Source organism: Vanessa tameamea, chromosome 3 (genome assembly GCF_037043105.1).
Source record: "Vanessa tameamea isolate UH-Manoa-2023 chromosome 3, ilVanTame1 primary haplotype, whole genome shotgun sequence".
Classification (NCBI taxonomy): domain Eukaryota; kingdom Metazoa; phylum Arthropoda; class Insecta; order Lepidoptera; family Nymphalidae; genus Vanessa; species Vanessa tameamea.
In genome coordinates this window covers 1,820,087-1,835,236 of record NC_087311.1, presented here as the reverse complement: position 1 = coordinate 1,835,236, position 15,150 = coordinate 1,820,087, and the positions used below count along the sequence as shown (strand labels likewise).

The 15,150-nt window shown below is 31.3% G+C and overlaps 2 protein-coding genes across 2 annotated transcripts in view; both read right to left on the bottom strand.

Moving 5' to 3' along the window:
• Positions 1 to 15,150, bottom strand: part of LOC113395457 (proton-coupled amino acid transporter-like protein CG1139) — a 225,368-nt gene that overhangs the window by 89,765 nt on the left and 120,453 nt on the right. The gene's annotated exons all lie outside the window — the stretch shown is intronic.
• Rtp (retinophilin) lies at positions 534 to 13,844 on the bottom strand. Its single transcript, XM_026635518.2, has 4 exons — positions 13,721 to 13,844; positions 10,577 to 10,772; positions 6,347 to 6,456; positions 534 to 772 (listed from the first exon to the last, which is right to left on the bottom strand). Exons 1-4 carry the CDS (start codon positions 13,728 to 13,730, stop codon positions 618 to 620), a joined length of 471 nt encoding a protein of 156 aa, XP_026491303.2. The 5' UTR covers positions 13,731 to 13,844; the 3' UTR covers positions 534 to 617.

The window sequence follows — 15,150 nt, the reverse complement described above, 5'->3', positions numbered from 1 at the left end:
TACAACACATTAGAAAGAGATAGATCTTTTATTTTCTCTTCTATTACGAATGTTTGTTCTAAATTCAAAAAATATCTGAGAGATGTTTGTATTCATTTATTTATCGTTTTTCGTCCCCATAACTGAATATATTTATTACTTAGGTGGTAAATACATAAACACAATCTCTACAGAGTATACAACAAACTCGCTCCCCGGCGTCTGTACGTTTAAATCATTTAAACTACGCAACGGATTTAAATGCGGTTTTTGTCAATGTACAGAATAATTCAAGGGGAAGATTTATATATATAAAACATGGATATTAAAGTAGAGAAGCTTTTCTCTAATTTAGTTACTAGCTTTTTTGTATTATATTTTAATGAACTCGTGTAGCCGGGACAGGTCATTAGTAAACAATATTACAAGAATTAATTATATCCTTTCAAAAAATAATTGAACTTTAATTCACTAGTATCGCATAACATTATTATAATTTTAATATAAACATAACGTCATACAATTAACATTTTAATCAATCGAACAGTAAAAATTCCTGTATTATTATAATTATATTATTACTTGGTTATACATTATCATATAACAGACATATATAAGTTACATATATTATAATTAAGTTACATTTGTTGACACTGAGCCCGAGCCATGTAAGCAACCTTCTGGGCTCTCTGGACAACTTCTGGGCAACGCTTACGACGCACCATCTTACAGTCCTGGAAGTAACCTTCGTTTCTCGGGAACCCATTGCTCCCATCACTAAATGTAACTAAACCTGTAAAATAACAATAATAATTATTATTTTTTCTATTCTTCGATGTTCGCTAATGCTCACAAGCGAATATTAAAAAAAAAATTCGATAACAAACATCTTTTTCTGTAAATATATCGTTTTATAAAATGCCATTTGACAAGATTTCAATCTGCAACTGTTTTATTTTGCAAATGGATGCCAAGTATAATTTTCTTACGATCTAAACAAACTAAAATAAAAATTATTAAATCAATTGCTTTTCATATCCGAAATCAAATAAATTATTTATAGAATGAATATTTCGTAAAAACAAAATAATACGATTCATATTTTAGCCAAAATTGTCATATACTTCCAAATGATAAGTCCTAAGATTCACATACGATCATAAAAGAGATGCATGGCTTTAATTATAAGACCTCGACAAAGCATATCTATACTAATATATAAAGCGGAAGAGTTTGTTTGTTTGTTTGTTTAAACGCGCTAATCTCAGGAACTACTGGTCCGATTTGAAAAATTCTTTTTTTGTTGAATAGTCCATTTATAGAGGAAGGCTTTAGGCTATATAACATTACGCTGCGACCAATAGGAGCGCAGCGACAGTGAGAAATGTTGCAAAAACGGGGAAAATTATTCACATTTATGGACTTTCGATGCGTGCGCAACATAAACGTTTTAAGTTACTCAAAAAATGTGTATGAAAGATATATTCCTCTTTTAATAATAAAAAAAAAGTCCGTGACACTATATGTCTATTTGTTAAGAGTGTGCTAGCAGGCGGGGCGCGGCGGCGGCTGAGGGGGAGGCGGGTCAGCCCCGCCGCCGCGCTCGCCACTCTCACCCGCGGGTGTAGTTCTGCGAAGTAGCAATGCACATAACGACTTAAAAAAATTAACATTCTTAATAGTTAAATTATTTATCAAAATTAGGTTTTGTTATCAGCTTATTTGCTCATTATTTTTTATCGTTTAAAATCGATTACATTTAAATCATAATCTGCTGTAGTTTTAACTTACGATATAAGATAAAATTTCAATGAACATTCCTTCGTACTTTGCAAGTAAACAATTCAAACGTTTCACGGTATAAATAAGGTATAAAAATTACATTACACACGTAAAAAAGTTCAAAATGGCGAGCGATACTTTCACCGATGCAGATTAATCATCACTGAGAAAATAAATTATGCAAATAAGCAAATAGGTGAATATCGATTAAAATGACTACACAAATAAATTAGTAGTTCAATATTTCAAGTAAATTCTATTACGTTCAAGCATATTCAACACGGTTGTACTATAATCACCTTATGGAATAATAACACCAAAGGAGAAACAATCTAAACTTCTTATTGTTCGGTTTGTTTATCTTATTACGTTTAAGTTAATATTGTTTGTTTTCAACCGACTTCAAAAAGGAGGAGGTTATCAATTCGTCTGTATTTTTTTGTTTTTTATATGTTTGTTACCTCATAACTTTTCACTGGATTTTGATAATTTTTTTTTGTTTGAAAGGTAGTGCTTCCCGTGGGGTCCCATTTTAATTTTATCCTGTTACGATGATGGTATCCCTATGAAAACGATATAAGTCTTAAATGTGCATTATGTATGTGCGCGATAAATAGGTGAATAACTCAAAATTGTGCCAACCAATTTTAATGATCCTTTTTTTATTATAAAGGACAATAATTTTATCTATAATATATTATCGTAATAACTTTGCTGACTTTTAAATAGTCTAAATATTTTTAATTTCATTTTACATAGTTTAAATCTAAAAAATATTGTAATCATTGTTTGTTATTCATAGGTTTGTGTTAAGTTAGATTTAAAGTGGGTAGGTACATACTTATCTCCCTGCGTGGAAACACAGAACGTACCTACATATTGGTAAGTAGAATAAGTTACTTGATTATTAAGTTGTAGAATAATAAGCAATTATTTTTTACTTTTTAGAGCATATTATTTTTTTTCTCTTTTGAAGTCGGTTTTTTTTTTTGTCAAAATTTTTGTTTATTAGAAGTGGTTGTCATCTGCATAATTATTCTGATTTGGTTAGGTTTTTGTTTATTAAAACATATATGGTTTTTTTATTACGATAAAATATCGAAATAAAAAAAAAAATTAAATAACCTTTATAATACTTTTTTTTTTCAATACAGATTTCATTATATTATCGGGTACTTAATTATTTACCATATGTTTGTTTTTATTGATTACAAGATACGTTTTGGTTTAAATTTAATACCTACATTTTTTTTATCTTTTTCGTCACTATAATGCCTAGAAAAAGAACTAACCTTTCTCGGCAGACTGCTAATGCAAAGCGTCTGCGGCTTTTGCGTAGCAATGAAACAACTGAAGACAATACGCAGAGGTTAGCTAATCAAAGAACGGTCAGTGAACAACATCGTGCTAGGGAATCGAGCGTTGAACGTTCACAGAGGTTAGCCTTACAAAATTTCCGAACTTCGGTGAATCGACAACGGGAATCAAATCATCCTTATATTTTGCCAGCCATCTTACCCCTTATAGTTATGGAATAAATTTCGCAATGATTTATGTGAAGATATATTAAACAGAATGCGTAATGAAAATCAGGATATAACATTAACCTATACTGATAACGTATACAATGATAGACTTATCTTAATTGAAGATAAAATTCATGAAATTTCAGATAAATCATTGACTGATTTTGGGCTTCCTGCATCAAAAAGGAATAATTCACATAATAATTTAGATCCTTTAGAAGTAGCACTACGGAAGCCGTATGATGTAAATGAATTAAATGAGTATATTACTGAAAATGAACCAAAATTAGTTAATGACCAGGTGACGGCGTACAATCGTGTTATGTGCAGTATTCGTTTTAACGAAGGAAAAATATTTTTTTTGGATGCTCCAGGTGGAACTGGAAAGCCTTTTATTACTAATTTCATATTAGCAAAAGTAAGGTCTCAGGGAAAAATAGCCTTGGCAGTTGCGTCGTCAGGAATTGCGGCAACTTTATTAGCAGGTGGACGCACAGCTCATTCCACTTTTAAACTGCCTCTAACTGTTTCTTTACAAAAAGATAGCGTGTGCTCTATTCGCAAAAATGGCCCTCTGGGTAAAGTTTTACAAGACGTTTCTTTAATTATCTGGGACGAATGTACCATGATCCATAGAGCTCATGTAGAGGCTCTAGATAGAACTCTCAGAGATATTAGAAGTTGTGATAAAATTATGGGTGGGATTACCATTATGTTTTCTGGGGATTTTCGACAAACTTTACCGGTAATTTTAAGAGGAACTAGAGCAGACATTGTAAGGTCTTGCCTTAAAAGTTCACCGTTATGGAAATTTGTCCATACCTTAAAACTATCTACGAATATGAGAGCACATTTGGGGGGAGGAAGTACAAATTTTCCTTCAAAGTTACTTTTAATAGGAGATGGAAAAGTACCTCATTCTGAAAATAAAATTGAAATTGATCGCGATTTAGGAGAAAAAGTGACTAGCATAGAGGATTTAATATCAAAAGTTTACCCTAATATCGTCGAAATAGAAAATAAAGATTACCAATGGATGTGTCAAAGGGCAATATTGGCGGCGAGAAATAGTAGCGTTGACGAAATTAACGACCTAATTTTAACCAAACTTCCAGGCGATATAACTACCTACACATCTATTGATAATGTAATGGATCAAGAAGATGCAGCCATTACCCACAAGAGTTTCTCAATTCTTTAAACCCGAGCGGCCTTCCACCACATTCCCTGAAGTTAAAAATAGGTGCTGCGATAATTTTCCCGCCTTCAAGTAAAATTCCTTCGCAATAACGTGATCGTTGCAACAGTTTTGAATGGTCCGGCAGTTGGTCAAACAGTGCTTATACCTCGCATCCCAATGATTCCGAATGATTTACCTTTTAATTTTAAAAGAATTCAATTTCCCATTAAGTTATCTTTTGCCGTAACCATTAATAAATCACAGGGCCAAACATTTAAACACGTAGGAATCTATTTACGTCAAGACTGCTTTTCACACGGCCAACTATATGTCGCGTTGTCAAGATCGGGTTGCGGGCAAAATCAGTATGTTCTTCTACCACAAGAAAAAAAAACTAAAAATATAATCTACGCTGAAGTACTGTAAAACATATTATTAAATCTTATTGACGATTATAATAACAAAAACCAACGTGAGCAATCAAACGATAATCATGATAGTGTTTCCGACAACTACGCGAACGAAGTCGCGGGCACAGCTAGTCTTTAATAAAAACCTTCCAAAGAATTTCTTTTATTATAGATGTCGCAGCCAATTGGTTAAAATAGCTTTTTAATTAACAGCCTAACCACTTTACAAACGGTACCGTTCAACCGTCAGCAGTGGCGTGAATGACATCTTCCGTTCAGAGAACGGGACTCTCCTGGAAATAATATTTTTATCAATGATTTCGAAACTCGATGGCTTTCGACGTTACGAAACGTTGCTGATATCAAACAGCTCACTGGTTGAACGGCAATGACCGTTTAGTAAAGTGGGCAGACGTTTCATTGAAAAGCTAATTATGCTAGATTCCTACGACATACTCGTACATACGACTTTAAAGGGTGCTTTACGTCTGTGCTCTGCAGCCTGTGACTCCCTCATTATTTTGACTGAAATTTAAGTTTCATGCACTTTAAAATTAACTTTCTAATATACTAGTTCTCTTTGAAGATTTCTCAAGTTAAATTATATTATATGTATAAATATCTATAAATATATTTTTTTATTTCTTAGTTAGGTGAACTGCCAATTCGGTACCTGATAAATGGTCACATAGACATATTTACTTTAAAAAAAATATAAATCATTCCTCATGCCACTAATACGCCTTATCCTTGGGATCTAAGATGTTATATCTTCTGTGCCGGTCGTTACACTGGATCACTTGCCCTCAAAGCCGGAAGGCCACCATACCAATTGCTGCTATTTGTCGGCAGAATCTGATCAGTGGGTGGTACCTATTCAGACGGGCGTGCACAAAACCGTTTAGTTTAGTAGTAGTTTAAAAAAATATATATTGTAAATATATTTCCGAACCGGTGGTCGATTTTTGTTAACCAGTAAGGAAACGAATGCGTAACAAAGATTGTGACTTTGACTTTAAAACAATAGTTAGATATTATAGCTAATAAAAACCAAAAAGAAACATTCTATTTGCTAACATTAATTTCAGTTTGAACTTGATTTAATAACTGAATATCTTTTTTTTTAAATTTAATATTACTTAAAAATCTCTTTTAGGTTTTCTTGTGATAGAATACATCTATAACTTAAAATATCACAAACCTTCGATAAGGAAACTCCGCAAGTCATATTATGTTACTCAGTTATGTGCACTAACAAAAGTACACTTTATTCCCTTACTCGTCTTATATATTATATAAATAAATATTATATAAATAGCGTAAGCCGATTTTTGTCCCAGTGATTATGCTGGCTTATAAAGTAGCCACTAGACCAACGAGAAAGATATGTTTATAATTATTAAATATTTAAACCTCATCAATTATTTTCGTTTGGAAGAATTTTCTATTTAAATACATAGTACACAAACCTAGACCCCAAACACGTCCTCCTCGGAATTCTCCTTCAAACTTCATACCATCTGCTCGCCAGAATACGCCATGACCGTGAAACCAACCCTGCATAAACTCACCCTCATATCTGTAATAATAAAAACACATATAAATTCATGAATAATTTGCCTTTATGATAAAGAATAAAGTGTATGGAACAACCATAAAATTAAGTAAAAATAATATTGAATAAAAAAATACAAAGGCGATTTATTAAGTATTTCGAGTTAAATAATTTCGAGACAGCTGAAAAAATTAATAGGGTTTAATTATTTTGTACTCAACGAGGCCTCGTCTTAAGCTTGTTATAGAAAAGTGTGTGAAAATGTGAAAAAGGAGAAGATCAAATGGATAACTAGAATATAAGTCATCACCGCTAAAAGACGTTGATTATATTGAATCGTTTATATATTATAATCATTTACCAATGCTCAGCCAATCGTGACCCTCTTGTCTAGAATAAAACGACCTTAATACCATTCGATAACATAAACAATAGTACGAATTGTTTATCTTGTCGGACTTTGCTGTTTGGTATAATTTTGCCTCACGCTACCTATATATGTTACAAAAGCTTATTAATTTCAGGCAACGTTAGGCTCTACCACAAAATATGACCTTATTCAGGATTTTTTTGTATATTTTTATTCATATGAACAAATTATACAAAAGTAGACGCAATATTTAAATGCCTTCTTATTTAGTCAATCCTAAATTGGCAAGATAATATTCTATAACAACACAATATATATAATAGATAAAAATAATAAATATACTTAAATAAATACCAAAGGTGAACAAAAACATTATATTGATCATGAGAAAGAAACCGAATTTACTTAGCACACGAGAAAAACTTAATGAGGGAAGAAGTTGTGTACTACGTAAGAGCTATCAATGAGAAAAAACTCTTTGAACCATCTACTAGAATGACTCTTTAACGACTGCTTTTATTGTGTAAATGGGACGAAGTTTTCAAAGCCTTATAACCTCAGCGTATCTCTCATTTCTCGAATAACTAATTTATCTTACGAAATAGATTGTGATTTTATTTTAAAATTATGGAATAATGTCAAAATAACTTCGTCGTCTGAAAAAAAAAAGACTTCTGCTACGTATTAAAAAGAGAGGGCGTGATTTTAAAATATCTACATCTGTCTCGTTTTGGCAACAAATTACTCGACGAGCATTCGATAACACTTGGTCGTACAGTCCGAAAACAATGACACGATCATTGAAATTACCGGACCGCTAAAGTCGTGTAGTGAGGCAAGCCTCAAAGCCTCAAGCCCAGATTAGCTTCAGGCAATTACGAATCAAGAACCGATCCTGTGTAAACACAGAGCAGACTAAATTAGAGTAAAATAAAATATTGAGTACTAATTACCAAAAAAGGCATATTATTCTGAGTCAATTTAAGATACTCATGACAGGCTATAAGCTATTAGACGAGACTATTTCAGCCGTAACGCTATGAACAATGATTCACTTTAATATAAACACGTTAAAATTTAATGAGTACTTTGCTTTTTAGATAGTTTATGTTTAATAAGTAATAGGAATTTAATTTAATTTAATTCAAATACTCCTTGTTATATACATCATATTAAAAACGAATGTGTACAATTATATGTATGTATGTACTTCTATATTTATTAATATTAGATAAATAAATACTAATTTGATAAGAAAATAAACTGATAGCTAGTAAATAAAAAATAAAACGTCCCTGAAAAATTAATAAAGATGCTCATCAAAATTTAAGTGTGCTAGTTAAAATTTTAACGAGGTACATAATTAAAACCAAATTATATTTTGACTAGAATTTGTGTATTTCCTTAAAATTATTATTATATTATAAATAATAGTTATAATATTTATCGCATATTTTAATTATTTACATTTACTAGGTATTTTATTTTTATTAATTTATATTTAATGTGTAACCCCGCCTGGGAGGTACCGTCAACGCATCATATATTTCTGTGTTCCGGTTTGAATTGTCACTCATTCGGAATGAGCAAGAGTGAGCTACAGGCACAAAAGACATAACATCTTAGTTCCCGAAAATGGTGGCGTATTGGCGATGTAAGGAAGGCAGTGGTGATGACTTACCATCACTTGGCCCATTTGCAAGTCCACCAACCAACGTTAAAAAAAAAGACTTAATCATTTCGCGATTACCATATTGCTGCGTCTGGTTGGAATGGTAAATGAGCCAGGGTAAATATATAAGGGACATCTTTAGAAACATATATGTATAAATATAAATTAAAAAAAAAAAGCTCGCTGCATTTCTTTCGCTGTTCCCTGCTCAGCATATTTTATGTTCCGAACAGTAGGTAGTTTTTACTTTGACGACAAATAAGTGTAATGTTTCTACATTAAATAAATTAGATTGAATATCAAACTGATGATTTCATATAGCTGCCATAAAAGTCTGTTTTGCAAATTAATAATTTAAAAATAAATCTTAATATATGTTTTGTAATGATTTTAAAGTTTTTGCTGCTCTAATATTTTTATTTTCTTCTTCGCCTCATTTATTCACAAAATCTGAAATCACTTATTTATGTAATTTTCTTTTTTCTTTATATTTAGGATTACTTTTTCATTTAAAAATATTTTTCATTTCATTTTACGTGAAAATATTTCGCCTAGTAATTGAAAAGTACATATAATACGACGACCTCCGTGGTCGAGTAGTGTGTACACCGGTTTTCATGGGTACGCTACTCTGAGGTCCCGGGTTCGATTCCTGGCCGAGTCGATGTAGAAAAAGTTCATTAATTTTCTATGTTGTCTTGGGTCTGGGTGTTTGTGGTACCGTCGTTACTTCTGATTTCCATAACACAAGTGCTTTAGCTACTTACATTGGGATCAGAGTAATGTATGTGATGTTGTCCAATATTTATTTATTATTTATTTATTATTATAATTATATTGTTTTAATTATACTTTTATTAATATAAAATAATAGCATCGTTGTCGTCGCGCAGAAATACGTTAAATCAAACCGTAGCTTATTTTTCGACCCTTTTCTAGATTACTATATATATTTACGAGTTTTTTTAAAATGAATATTACATTTTTTCACAATAAACACGAAGCCGAATTCCTTGCTTAAATTGTCTTTATAGGATATGTTTATGTTTTATCGCAAATTTATACTCGACAGACAGAACGGGTAGACAAAAAACACTGAATCTAGATTTTTCAATTAAAAATAATTAGGAATACTGGGAATTCAGCTACCTGCTTGTATGTTGTTACCACGGCCTATATTAAATGTCACTGTAAGAAATACGCTTGTTTTCTATTTCCGTTTTGCGTAAGAATGTTGGAGACACCTAAGTGGGTGGTACTTACAAGGGCTCGCACTAAACCATCACCTATATCCCCAAGTAAAAACTTTATTCTTTTAAAGCCCCTCTAAATAGTCAAGTATATCATTAATTCAAAAGCCATTTTCTTATTAATCGCTAGATATATGACTTTTGTGTCTAAGGCTGGGTTTTCACTATGGGAAATAAAATTTTTATGCCCAGATATTAATTACATTCTACAAACAGAAAGACAATGCGACGTGTGCACTGTGCACGTGCATGTGCGTTTGTCAAATCCCGCACAGCATGGGATTTGGCGAACGTAATATAACTTGACAGTTCTCTAGATAGTTCAAAAATTTACATACAGTTTAGAATAAAATATAATATGATGTTATACCGATTTTCAAAGGATTATTTTTAATAGCACAAATATTAATTTATACCTTTAAACTTGGGATGTAGTCTTAGAGTATATCCCATAGTTATAAACCAGCGGTAAACATTCAATGCTTTTATACCAATTTCGCGAGTTACATAAAAATGTTGTTTTCATTTTTCTATTTTATTTTACCTTAATAAAATAGAGAATACAAAACAAAATAAATAGCTCCTATTGAAATTCAATTTTATAAATATACTACACTATCATTATTTCGACGAAATCTTAATTTGGCGTTGAAGATTTTTTGTGGACAATTTTGTTTAGACGCAATATTGCAAACTTTAATTATACAGGCGTTTAATCTAATAAAAATACTTTTTTAACATATCAAATAGACATTAATAATATTTCGTGGGAAATTCAAAAGCATAATACAGATTCTTAGGAAAATGCATACAAACTAAGCTATCAGAAACATAAGGTAATAAAACACTTACTTGGCCCCGTCTGGAAAAGCCATTACACCAAGACCTGAGCAGACCCCACTAACCAAGGCGCCATCAAATCTCGTCCCATCAGGTAATACGAGATGCCCCATGCCATGTTTTTGACCTTTGGAGCTCCACTCCCCAACGTACCGTGTTCCATCCTCATACTTGTACGCGCCTGTCTTTGCGATCCCAGCTTCGATAACTAAAAATAAATTGGAAATATATATTTTTATTACTGACACATCCAGGCCTTATGATCTACATCTAAAGCTTATAAATTAATAAGTATCCATTATGTATGTACCCACGTTAATCAATCTTTTTATCACCAGATATCTGGTGCCATATTCTGAAGTTCGAGTGATACATATTTAGGAACACTGAGACAAATTTTTATTCGTTACTCTGTCGCTTTTGACCTCTTTCCAAATATAATTTAGAGTATATTTTTAAATAGTTAGATTCGATATTAATCCTTTGGTCGATACAAATTTAATATTAAAAATATCTAAAACCTAAATACAAATAAAATAACATTAGAAAATTATTATTGTTGTGTGTAATGTGTTAATTTATGACAGAACGCGACGCAAATTGAAAATTTAAATCAACCCTTAACGAATTCCAGGGCACGGTGTCCACGTTTGCTTTGGTTCCTGCGATCGATATGACGATACAAAAAATTCATTTTCTTTTTATTTAACTAGCCGAGATTTCCCTTCAACAACATTTCAGGAACAATTGAATTTGACTTAAATACTAGTTTTTGGGTAATCTGCTCTGAATGATTTTATCTTTAGTCGTAGTTAAAATTGACTTCCACGTTAACAAATAAAAAGTTAATAAACGCGGATCTTCCATACTCTTACAACACATTACAAATATGACGCATTCTGCCGTACAATCTTCTCACCTTAAGTTGTAAATTTACAATGTACCAATAGACTTTACCAACAACTACTCAACCTAAAAGATATTTATTTTCATTTTGGAACTAACTTGCACAAACTTCCGACCTAATAGGATTTTCACGATAAACAGAAACCTAAACACAATTTTTTTATCAGAATTGTTACGAATGTTAATTCGTTGATTGTTAAAGTTATCCTTAACGTCATAACAGTCTTGCGCAGTAGTAGCGAATTTTACTCATTCGCAAATGATCACGTTCCTAAAGTTTGGATTTCTAAAGCTGTGGAGCTGGAATCTTAAATATATATTACTGTTACGTCAATACTCTAGTAACTCTATTGACCGCTACAAGTTAAATAATTGAGCCAGGCTCTGCTACTAATCAAAGTCTCAATTTGAATAATAAGCAGATAACACTGAATAATCGCTCTTTGTCAATGGCAGAATTAATTTATTTTATTTGAGCAAATGTTTCGAAATTAGGAGAATTTATATAAAGCATAAAATAATATTATAAAATTCATTTGCTATAAGATACATTTTAGGAAAATGTTTCTTAACCATTTTGTAAGAAAGTCTAAGTTACTATACAATTTTCACCCATTTCTAATTGTACGGTCAGATTAACCATAAAGTTAATTTTGTGTAAATTATTGGCTTACATTAAAGCCATTAATTGTTGATGTTTTGTTTGTGATTTTCAATATATTATAAATAAAGTTTCAAATATAAATATGAATTCCATTGTAAATTAAATTAATGAAAACAATCATAACAGGTCCATTATCGGCAAAAAAAACCATGTCTGATGTATGGCCTACTTAAATATTTATTTTATTCTGATTTTGAGATATTTGATAATGAGATACAGCCTTGTGACAGACGGACAGACGGAGGGACGGCCATCCTAGTCTTAGTAATAAGGTCCCGTTTTACCCTTTGGGTACAGAATCCTAAACAGACAAGTCTCGATAAGTTTTATTCGCCGGAAGATTCGATAAGCACACTTACTTATTGATCGTAAATAAATGTACTTATGCGATGTTTGTATGTTGAATAAAGATTTTTGACTTTATGTTGACTTATATATGCAGTATTACATCTTCTATCAGAATATATTGGCGAGAAAATGAAATATAAAATAGATCCTAGTGATAGTCCTCGTTAGAAGATTTTGTACATCGTAGTTATTTATTTTCCTACTATATATTTTTAACTTAAGCGAGGGCTGTCTTGCTATTTTCTCTAGCTGATTAGACATTATTTACCGTCGTTTTTATTATGAACATTGTTAAAGAGCATTAGAAATTATAGATTCAATCGACGATTACTCAATTAAATAACACATTTATTCTACACAATTAACGCTAAGTACATATTTTATTTGTTAAGATAAGAAAGAAGACGAGAATTATAAACGAAGATTATGGGTTCAAACTCTTACATGTTTAATCTTAAGCTCGGCGTTTTATGAAAACTTGTGTATTCACAAACCCGTATTAAAGCAAAATATTATAAGAACCCTTTCCTTAAATTGACTTAGCCCAACAGTGGGAAATGTAAAGGATGTTACTTTAAGGAATAACTGAAAAAATACTAGATTTCGTTCGTTCAATTAACCATAATTGTGAAGAAAAAGAATATGTTATTGTTACGTGCATGTAAAAAATATAACATGCATTGTAATGAATTAGATATATTTAACTCAAAAATTTGTGATTTTAAATATAGTTTACGTCATATTAATAAACTTTAACTGTTTTACTTGCTTTTTATATTTTCCTTTTTTTGTTTTTATTTTTATTTGTATTGATTTTAATTGGAAACTTGATTGATTTATGTTTTTCTTATATTTGTTTTTTTACTATTAAGTGTAATTATAATTTTTTGTTTCCCAAATACATAAATACATGTAAATATAAATATTAAATCAATTTCCAGCCCTCCGCACAGCCGACATATGTACATTATACCGATAAAAGATTATACCTACATACATGTATATTTATATACAAACATTCAAAAAGGTACATTTGTACATTTTAAGCAACATAAATTATATTTCCAAGTCATGTCAACGCGTATCTCAGTTTAATGTATTTCGTGATTGTAATCATCGTTCTAACTTTGTTACAGTGAAGGTTTTTTTGTTGGTTCGTTAAATGTCTGGTGACTGGCGTGTTAATTATAAGATTACTGGATTCAACCGGAGTTAAAAAAATAAAATAAACGTCTCACCGTCAGCCATGTTGATTGAAGTAACCCCAGTGAAGTACTGAAAGGTTTCCCTTCAAACTGAGCTAATTAAATTACTTTAATTCTATTGATAGTCCGACCGGATTTGTACGATGTGTTAAAACTACAACTAACTAGTAACGTTCATGACTTTGCATGTAATATATGATAATCGTTTTTTTTTTTTTTTTAATTTTCAGACAAGTTATTATTTATATGTCGATATGTTGTTGTTGTTTTGTTGTATCTTGGGGGATATGCCATAATCTTGTAACGGGCTATACTATACTATTTACATATATACGTGAGAATGAATTACTGTTATTTTAATAAAAAAAAATTTATATAATAAACATAACATCGGTCGCAGCGCCACCTACCGGGTTCAATATAAGCCGTCCGTAGTCCCAGTTAAGCACATATTAAAATTTAATCAAAATTGGTCGAGTTGTTTTGGAGAGTTTACATACATACATACATACATATAGAATCATAAAAACATGCATACATACATATATATATATAGAAACATAAAAACATACATACAAATAAATTCATGAGATTGCATAGTAAATGTATACATATACATGGAATAATAAAGGATATTTAAAGGAATGACATTATATTAAGCTTACTTTTTTTTCATACGTTTTTGGTGAAATCGTTCGTGTATTCAAGGATATGTTCGTGTATACAAAATTCTATAGATTTTATACTGACCCGCGCCGAATGTCATACTCGTTGCGGAGCATATATAGGGGTATGATGCTTGACAGCTCGGTTCAAATTGGACGCGTGGAGTGATGCGCTCGCCGCATCGGCCGCGTGCAATAATGCATATCAAATTACATAATTAGAAATGATACTAGGCGGTGCAGCTGTGCGGGTTATACTGCGAGGATGCTAGCTGTGGTTGATTATTCTGAAATATGGGAGTGGCGCAGATTTATGTGTCGGTGTAGTGCCTACTCATAAAACAATGGTGGATGCATGGCAAAATATAATTATATTACAAATTATTATTACAAATGATGGTATGGCAGGCCGTCATATGAATGAGTGTTCTCGATGAGACATCATATTTATTATATAAAAGCGATATAAAGAAGGTCAGGGTTTACCTCGTATAAAGTATAATAATGAAATTAATATGATATAGAAACGTTTTGATGGTAGCCTACTTGCGAGAATATCTAATTAAAAATACGTATGTACTGGGCGATACATACTGATGATAGAGGGCTACTTCGATGACTATTAATTATGAAATTTAAATCAAGTATATTAACAAATAGCAATAAGGCTATAAATAATGATTGAACTTCTTTCAATAATAATTAATTTGTTTAAAATAACTAAACATATTGCTTGTCAACTTTGTCTTTCATGTTGCAGATTCTTGTGAACCGTAAGCGAAGCAAGTTGTAGCGATA

Coding starts and splice junctions, on each gene's coding strand:
- Rtp (XM_026635518.2), bottom strand. Junction 6,457..10,576: donor GCTTTTCCAGACGGGGCCAA/GTAAGTGTTTTA, acceptor TTATTATTACAG/ATATGAGGGTGAGTTTATGC. Junction 773..6,346: donor AGGACGTGTTTGGGGTCTAG/GTTTGTGTACTA, acceptor GTTATTTTACAG/GTTTAGTTACATTTAGTGAT.